We start from the raw sequence: 8,873 nt of genomic DNA, 5'->3' as shown, positions 1-8,873 counted from the left end.
ATATTTCCTTTCTCCTCCCTGTAGGGTCAGGAGCTTCTTCTGTCCTGTGCTACTTCTGTTATAGCACCTGGAAAGGTGATTGTGTCCTCCTGGGAAGAGACCATGGACACAGCCACCTCTCCACACTGGAGCTCCTTGAAGTCAGGGCCTTGTTCTACCTCAGCTATGTGTCCCCAGGCACACTAGGGCACCTGAGTGCTGCTTTTTAGTATCTAAAAACCTGGTTGTTGTGACTCTCATTGCCTGGCCCCACAGTTGAGGAGCAGAGGTGGGAGGAGGTGGGAAGGAAGGCGGGTCAAGGGAAACTTCAGAGAACCAGGTGCACACCTGAAAACCCAGCTACTTGGAGTCTTAGGCAAGAGGATTCCAAGTTTCAGGTCAGCTTGGCAACTGCGTGAGACCCTGTCTCAAAATAAAAAGGTTTGGTAGAGTGTCCTTGGGTTGAATCCCCAGTAGTGAAGAAAAAACTAAAACGAAGCCCGGCAAGGTGGCACACACCTGTAATCCCAGTACTGGGAGGCTAAGATGGGAAGATCACAGGTTTGAGACCAGTTTTGGCAATTTAACAAGATTCTCAGCAACCTAACAAGACCCTGTGTCAAAACCAAAGATAATAAAAGGGCTGGAGGTGAATGCCCCTTTAATGTCTTATTTCCCTTTGCAGCAGAGTGTGACAAAATGTCATTTTTTTCTTTCTCTAGGGATTGAACTCAGGGGCACTCTGACCTCCAAACTATACTTCCAGCCCTTTTTATTTTTATTTATTTATTTATTTATTTAGCGGGTCTGGGGATGGAACCCAGGGGCATTCGATCTCTGAGCTACACCCCCTGCCCTATTTTTTTATTCTTTATTTTGAAACAGGGTTTCACTAAGTTGCGGAAGGCCTCACTAAGTAGCTGAGGTTGTCCCTGAACCATGATCTTCCTTTCTCAGCCTCCCAAATGCTGGGATTACAAGCGTGCGCCACCACGCCCGGCTTATTTTTATTTAGAAACGGGCTCACTAAGTTGCAGAGGCTGGCCCTAAACCTGCGATCCTCCTGTCTCAGTATCCAGAGGACTGGAATTAAAGGCATGTGCCACCATGCCCTGCCAAAATATGACTAATTACTGATCAGTAAAACAGAAGCAAAAGTATGTGGGATTTCTGAAATAGGCGCTTCAAGGGCGCTAACTACAGGAAGCATGCCTTTACTGCAACTCCTCCTTTCTGCTGCCTGGAGTATAGGTGGGAAGGCTGGAGTTTAGGCAGCTTTCCTGGAACACCAAGTAACACTGACATGCAAGCAAGTACAGAGAATGTTGAGGCAGGAAGAGAGAAGCCTTCGTGGAACCACTCAAGTTCTAAATGGCCTACACCTCCTGGCTCTTCTATGTAATACAATGAACCCCAAGTGTTTAAGCCACTGCCATTTTGAGTTGCCTGTTAAATGGAGTAGAACCTGACTCTGACTTACATGGGAGGGATTATGTAGCAGAGACAAGGAGAACTCCTGTCCCGAGGGGCTTCTTACCCATGGCGATGGCCGTCTTCCCAGTGCCCGGCTGACCAGCAATGAGCACGGCCCTCCCAGCAATCTTTCCTTCTCGGATCATCTCCAGTACCACGCCGGCCGCCCGCCTGGCAGCCAGCTGACCCACCATGCCCTGGGAAGCCTGCAGGGTAGGAGATGAGAGAGCACGGAGGTGACTTCCTGCTGGTCACTGTATTTCTACTAAATCCTGACTAAAGATGAAAACAAGCAGACTGTTGCCTGGGACTTTTGAAAGTAGCCAAGCCGGTAGTGGTGGCGCACGCTTGTGATCCCAGTGCTTCGGAGGCTGAGATAGGAGGATCGCACAGGTTCGAAGCCAGCCTCAGCTACTTAGTGAGGCTCTCAGCAACTTAGTAAGACCCTGTTTCCAAATAAAGTATGAAATAGGTCTGGGAGTGTAGCCTGGAGGTAGAAAAATCCCTTGGTTCCACCCCCAGTACCACCCAAAAAAAGAAAAAAGAAAAAAAAAAAAAGAAAGAAAAAAGAAAAAGAAAGTAGCCAAAAGAGCTGGGCATGGTGACACATGCTTGTAATCCCAGTACTTGGGAGGCTGAGACAGGAGGATCACAGGTTCATGGCCAACCTCAGCTACTTAGGACCTCTGCAACTTAGTGAGACCGGTTTCCAAAAATTGGGCTGGGGTATAGCTCAGAGGTAGAATGCTACGGGGTTCAATCCTCAGTAACATACATACATACACACACACACACACACACACACACACACACACACACGCCAAAATATGTTTCCCTCTGTGTGTATGTGTGTGTGTGTGTGTGTGTGTGTGTGTGTGTGTGTGTTAATGGGAATTGAATCCAGGCCATTTTACCTCTGAGCTATACCCCAAGCCTATTTTTTATTCTTTATTTTTATTATTTATTTTATTCTTTATTTTGAAACAGGGTCACACTGAGTTAAAGACAGCCTCACTAAATAGCTGAGGCTGGCCAGAAGCCTGCGATCCTCCTGTCTCAGCCTCCCAAGTACTACGATTATAAGCCGGCATCACCACATCAGGCTCACCTTAAATTTTTAGTACCAAGAAAACTCCATGTGTGGCTGAATTTTATAAAGTAGGCGACAATGATCCAAAAGATCAGAACACGGCACCTCTGCTCGAGGCCGCTATGAAGCCGCTGGCACACCCGCGGCCCCTTTTCCCTACCTGCCGTGGCTCCAAGGCATCATCCAGCCCCAGTCCCCGGATGTGGGAATGAGCACCTGTGGGAGGGAAAGGATTAAGGAGGGTTACTGACCGGCTCAGGGCAATGTGTGGCCTGCACTAAGGAACTCTCCAAGCTCTGGATTTCCCCCACCCCAACCCCTTTTTCTTTTTGTGGTGCTGCGGTTTGAACCCAGGGGTCTTCTAACTCTGAACTACAGCGTCAGACCTATTTTATTTTTTATAAAAAGAATTTATATTTATATAAAAATATTTATATTTATATTATATATTATAATATTTATAGAATATATTATAAATATAATATTTATATTATATTTACATTATGCATCATAAAAATATTATATTTATATAATATATAATAAATATAATATAAAATATAAATATTTATATTTATATTAAAAATAAAAATATTTATATTTTATAAAAAATAAAATTTATTTGAAAACAGAATCTTGCTAAGTTGCTGAGACTGTCCTTAAACCTATGAGCCTCCTATCTCAACCTCCCAAGTACTAGCCACCATATACAGCTCTTCTTGGTCACGTGAGGTGGGGGCCTAAATCTCCATCTTGCCAGGAGAATGGTGGGACACGGCAGATGCTCAATAAACTGGGGTTGCTCCTAGAATACCCTGTAGTTGGACTAAGACCCAAGACCTGTTAACTCTACAGCCACCCTTATGCTAAGGATTAACCTCAAGGGCCAGCGATTGCAATGACTCTGTGTTTATGTCTAATGTCTCATTACACATAAACCTGACAGGAGCCCCAGGTATTGTGACTCAGGGGACATTTCTGGACCACAATGACAACAGTCCTGGGCCCTCATGCACAGGGATGGGGAGAGGGAGCTCAGAGACATTGGGTTCCATATGTAGCCCACATGGTCAGTGAGAGGGAACACGAGGTTCCAGTGACTGACACCAGCATAGGGCCTGGGGAAACTACTGCCCACTACCTGGTTTTGTAAATAAGGTTTTATTAGAATACTACCAAGCCCACTCACTTATATTCTGACTGTGCTGCTTTTGCACTGTGATAACACAGTAAAGTTTTCAGAGAGAAAAGATTTACCACCTAGCTCTTTAAGGAAAGACACACTGACCCCTGTGCTAGACTGTGATCACCCAAGGGAAGCTCTGGGTGGCACTTGTCTCCACTGGGCCTTGGCTCCCAGCAGGGCCTGGCCCTTTAACTGGTCAAGCAGTGTCTGCACATGCACAGTATCATGTCTGTACTGATCATCTTGCTGGGCCCCGTGTTCAGTGAGGAGGTCATTTATCTTAGCTCCGTTTTGCAGATGAGGAAATTGAGGCATAGGGAGTGAGTAACCTCTAGCCACACAGTTGAGAAACGACAAAGCCAAGCCAGACATGGCGGTACACGCCTATACATGGTAGACTGAGACAGGAAGGCTGCAGGTTTGAGACCAGCCTCAGCACAGCTTAGCTCAGAAAATCCGGCAATGAGCTTCCAGGACCCACGATCAAGCCAGACATGGTGGCACTTGCTTCTAATCCCAGTACTTGAGAGGCTGAAACAGGAGGATCGCAGGTTCAAGGACAGCCCAGGCAAGTAGTGAAACTTTAATGAAACTAGTGAGACCTTATTTCAAAATAATAAAAATAAAACAGGGCTGAAATATAGCTCAGAGGTAAAATGTCTAAGTATAATCCCCAGCAGTACCACCAAAAAGAAAAAAGAAAAAGAAGCCATGATCAGAGGTGTAAGCACTTTACTGCCTTTCTCAAGGGTGCTGAATGAAAGAATTTGAATGAATGAATGAGTAGTCAGCCAGGCATGTGGCACACACTTGTAAACTCAGTACTGAGACAGGAGAGGCTGAGACAGGAGGAGCACAGGTTTGAATCTAGCCTCTGCAACTTTGTGAGGCCCTCTGCAACTTAGTGAGAGCCTGTTTACAAATAAATAAAAAGGGTTGGGGATATAACTTGGAGGTAAAATGCCTCTGGGTTTAATCCCAAGTACCAAAAAAAGAAAAAGAAAAAGGTCTAGGGGTGTAGTCTGAAGGTAGAATGCCCCTGGGTTCCATCTCTAGTAATATACACACACTGAAGTCTCTTCCCTCCAGGTGAACCTTCTTGGAGAGCTGCACTCTGCCAGCCCCATTACACCACAACTTCCTGCTCCCAAATCTCGGGCTTGCTTGCTGTGTGAGCTTGGGCTGGAAGCGTGGGCACTCACAAGATTGAGTTACCTCCGCTAACCAGGACAACAGCCACACTATGCACCTTGTGGGGCTACTGGGAGGGTGCAACAGCCCACAAACCCAGCAGCTGTGGTTGCTTGCTGAGCACCGGGTCTGCCAGGCCCTGTGCTGGGACACAGCTAGGAACAAGCCAGAGCTGTTGCTGCCCTCAGAGAACACAACCCTCAGGTGTGCTGGGTGTGCAGGGCTTTGGCTCAGGACCATGCCCAGCAAGCACCCAGCAAAGGCCCACTTCTATGCCTTCTGGGCAGGAACACCCAGGAGCCCGGCCAGGGTAACCATGTTATAGAGGCACAGGGTAACTATGTGCCATCTGACCCCACTCTGGAACTCAGGATCCTCCCCTTTGAGACAGGAGCAGGGACCGGTGCACAGGCCACCTCCTCCTTCCTCTTGGGGGCTTGGGCAGGTGTGCTCTATCAGAGCACACAGCAGGCGAGGTCTAGGTCCTGTTCCTGACCCACTCACTCACCGATCCGCTCGATCCTCGTCACATCTCGGATCTCCGGGACTTTGGTCGTGGCTGTCTAGGGGTGCAGGAAAACGCATAAGGGTCCTTGTGGTCCCAGCTTCCCCCAATTCCTCCTCTGTCCCTCCTTCTTGCCTCCCAGGAGGAACTCCTTCCTGTTCCTTCCCCTCATAGGCAGGTGGCACATAAACAACAGTCACTCCTACCCTTCCCAGTTGTCACTCACAGCTGGGTGACTGACCCCACTGCACTATGAGTCCCCAGGAAGATAAGGACTGTCTGTCCCATCCACAGCTCTGTCCACAGGGCCTGGCACATTTCCAGGGCCCAGGAATTATTTGGTCAATGAATAATAAAATCCTCCCTGTCTCTAATAACTGTGAGCTCCAAGAACAGACACCAGTGCTAGACCTGGTCTGGCCTCTGTTGATTTCCCAGCATCCTTGTTCCACCTTGCCCCAGCTCTCTGCTATCAGGCCTTGTGCATGCTGGTCCTCAGTCTGGTCTGTTCTCTCCCACCACCTCCCACTGACTTGGATCAAGTGTCACCCACTAAGCAGTGCCCTCTCTGGCCACTGTTCCTGCTGGGCTAGTTCTAGGATCTCCCCTGGGAGCCCAATCTCCCGATGCAATCTCTCCTTCATGAGGGAGATTCTCTGATCCTTGTTTTGGGTTCTGGTGGCTTTGAGTCCCACAAAAGGCACAGCCCACAGCTTGGCTGTTCACCTCTGGGTGGGAATGTTTGTGGCTTGAATAAACGTGTCACTGAGCTCCATCAACAAGCATACCCCGAGGCCTCCTGTGTCTCCAGTTCTCCATCCCTTCTCACGTGGGGAGGGATATGAGCAAATGCTACCTGGGGACAATTCGAGGTCCCCTGAAGAGCCACACAAAACAAGTGCACGAAGTTTGTAGCAGCACTATTCACAATAGCTCAAAGGTGGACACAACCCAAATGTCCATCAACTGAAGAATAAGCAAGCTGTGGTCTGTCCATAATGGAATGTTATTCAGCCGTTAAAAAAAGGACGAAGTTTTCTGATACCTGTTATGACATGGACAAACCCTGAAAATATGCTACGTGAATGAAACCCACACACAAATGACCACATATTGTACAACTCCATTTAAGTGAAATATCCATAACAGCCAAATCCATAGAGACGGAAAGCAGATTAGTGGTCACCTAGGGCTGGAGTGGAAGTATAGGAAGATTAGAGGATGCTGTGTAAGTGGTGTGGGGTTTCTATTCGGGGTGATGAAAATGTTTTAAATTTGATCGTGGTGATGGTTGTACAGCTTTCAATACACTGAAAGTAACTAAACTGTATGCTTTAAGTAGGTGAATTGTAGGGTATGTGACTTAAAGAAAACTCAATAAGACAAAGAAACTCAGAAGCTGGGTGTGGTGATGCACACCTGTAATCCCAGTATGGGGAGGCTGAGCCAGGAAGATTGCAGGCGCAAGGACAGCTTCAGCAAATAGTAAGGTTCTCACCAACCTAATGAGAACCTGTTTCAAAATTTAAAACAACAACAACAAAAATATATATATAGGGCTTGGGATGTAGCTTGGAGGTAGAATGCCCCAGGGTTCAATTCCCAGTACCACCAAAAAAAAAAAAAAAAAAAAAAAAAAAAAAAAAGACAAAGAAAAGAGAAGAAAAAAAAGAAACAAAGAAACTCAGGGCCAGGTGTGGCAGCACACACCTGCAAATTGAAGTACTCAGGAGCTTGAGACAGAAAGATTGCAGGTTCAAACCTCAGCAACTTAGCAAAACCTCAGCAACTGAGACCTTGTTTCAAATTAAAAAATATGAAGCCAGGCATGGTGGCGCACGCTTGTAATCCCAGTGCTTGAGAGACTGAGACAGGAGGATCGCAGTTTCAAAGCCAGCCTCAGCTACTTAGTGAGGCTCTCAGCAACTTCGTGAGACCCTACTTCCAAATAAAGTATAAAATATGTATGGGAGTATAGCCCAGAGGTAGAAAAGCCCCTGGGTTCCACACCCAGTACCACCAAAAAAAAAAAAAAAAGCATTTTTAAGAACCATAAATCTAGCCGGGTGTGGTGGCGCACGCTTGTAATCCCCACGCTTGGGAGGCAGAGACAGGAGGATCATGCAGGTTCGAAGCCAGGCGCATGCGCTGGCTTAAGAGACCCTGTTTCCAAATAGAAAAATGTAAAAATAGGTCTGGGAGTGTAGCCCGGAGGTAGAAGGGCTTCCAGGAACCCCAGTACCACCAAAAAAAAAAAAAAAAAAAAAAAACCAAACAAACAAAAAACAAACAACAACAACAACAAAAAAAAACATAAATCTAGGCATAGTGGCACATGCCTATAATCTCAGTACTTGAGAGGCTGAGACAGGATTGCACAGGTTCGAAGCCAGCCTCAGCAAAGCAACTTAGTGAGACCCTGTTTCAAAATAAACTATAAAACAGGTCTGGCAGTATAGCCCGGAGGTAGAAAAGCCCCTGGGTTTCACCCTCAGTACCACACACACACACACCAAAAAAATTTTTAAATATGAATAAATAAAACAGGACTGAGGGTGTAGTTCAGATATGAACTATGAAAATGGCCAAAATAGTCCCATGAAAAAATTCCAGCCCCTGAGCCCTCAATCCCTTTCCCTTTCCCCACTGACACACTTTTGGTTTCCAACACTATCTGCTAAAGGTCCTGAAAGTGACTTCATGTGCTCAAGCACCAAGGACAGGGGCCTCTCCGCTCGTCTCCCTCAGAACTCAGGTGCTGCTACTCACATCACAAACAACCCAAGGTTCCCAAATGGCGCGGCGTCCACCATACTACAACTCTCATCAGACACTGGGGCAAAAGACTGCAGAGTGGGCTACAGACTGCGCCCAGATGACTCTGGGAGTTGGAGTTCCTATCATGATGGGGGTCAGGTCTGAGATTCGAGGATCCCAGCCTATTCTTTTTCACCTCACATTCAGGAGTCTGAAAACCTAGCTGCCCCTCACTCAGACCCAGGGGTCCAGGACCCAAACTCTTCTCTCAGAGTCATGAGTCCAGGACCCAGACTCTCCTCACTCAGACCCACGAGTCTAGGACCCAGGCCCTTCTCCCTCAACACCGGGGTCCAGGACCCCCTCCCTCAGACACCGAGATCCAGGCCCAGCTCTCCTCCTTCAGACCCAAGAGTGCGAGTTCGAACCTCGATCCTCCACGCGCCCAACACTTACCACGGTTGCCATGATGCTCACCAACCGCTTCTGTCCTAACGGAAACGGAAATGTGCTAGCAGCGAGGCGTTTGGCCCTTCTAGGCTAGCAGGTCCTCCAAGCGTCTCTATGATTCATCATAAATATGTAAACTCTCCTTTGGGGGCGCGACAGCTCTTTTAGGCCCCGCCCACCCAGGGAGGCTGAACTGGAAGACCTCCGTCGGGAACTCCTGGGTTCCTTCCCAACACCTTCTGGCT

The 8,873-nt window shown here is 47.5% G+C and overlaps 1 protein-coding gene across 1 annotated transcript in view; it reads right to left on the bottom strand.

Moving 5' to 3' along the window:
- Positions 1 to 8,646, bottom strand: part of RUVBL2 (RuvB like AAA ATPase 2) — a gene marked incomplete at both ends in the record, with an annotated part of 23,645 nt that extends 14,999 nt beyond the window's left edge. Inside the window, 5 exons of the mRNA XM_080703671.1 lie at positions 68 to 163; positions 1,517 to 1,658; positions 2,703 to 2,758; positions 5,425 to 5,479; positions 8,635 to 8,646. Coding sequence (XP_080559797.1) covers positions 68 to 163; positions 1,517 to 1,658; positions 2,703 to 2,758; positions 5,425 to 5,479; positions 8,635 to 8,646 — 361 coding nt within the window. The remainder of the gene's footprint in view (positions 1 to 67; positions 164 to 1,516; positions 1,659 to 2,702; positions 2,759 to 5,424; positions 5,480 to 8,634) is intronic.
- Between the last annotated feature and the right edge of the window lie 227 nt (positions 8,647 to 8,873).

Source organism: Muscardinus avellanarius (assembly GCF_963383645.1).
Source record: "Muscardinus avellanarius genome assembly, chromosome: 10".
Lineage (NCBI taxonomy): Eukaryota > Metazoa > Chordata > Mammalia > Rodentia > Gliridae > Muscardinus > Muscardinus avellanarius.
This window is presented reverse-complemented; position numbering and strand designations above follow the sequence as displayed.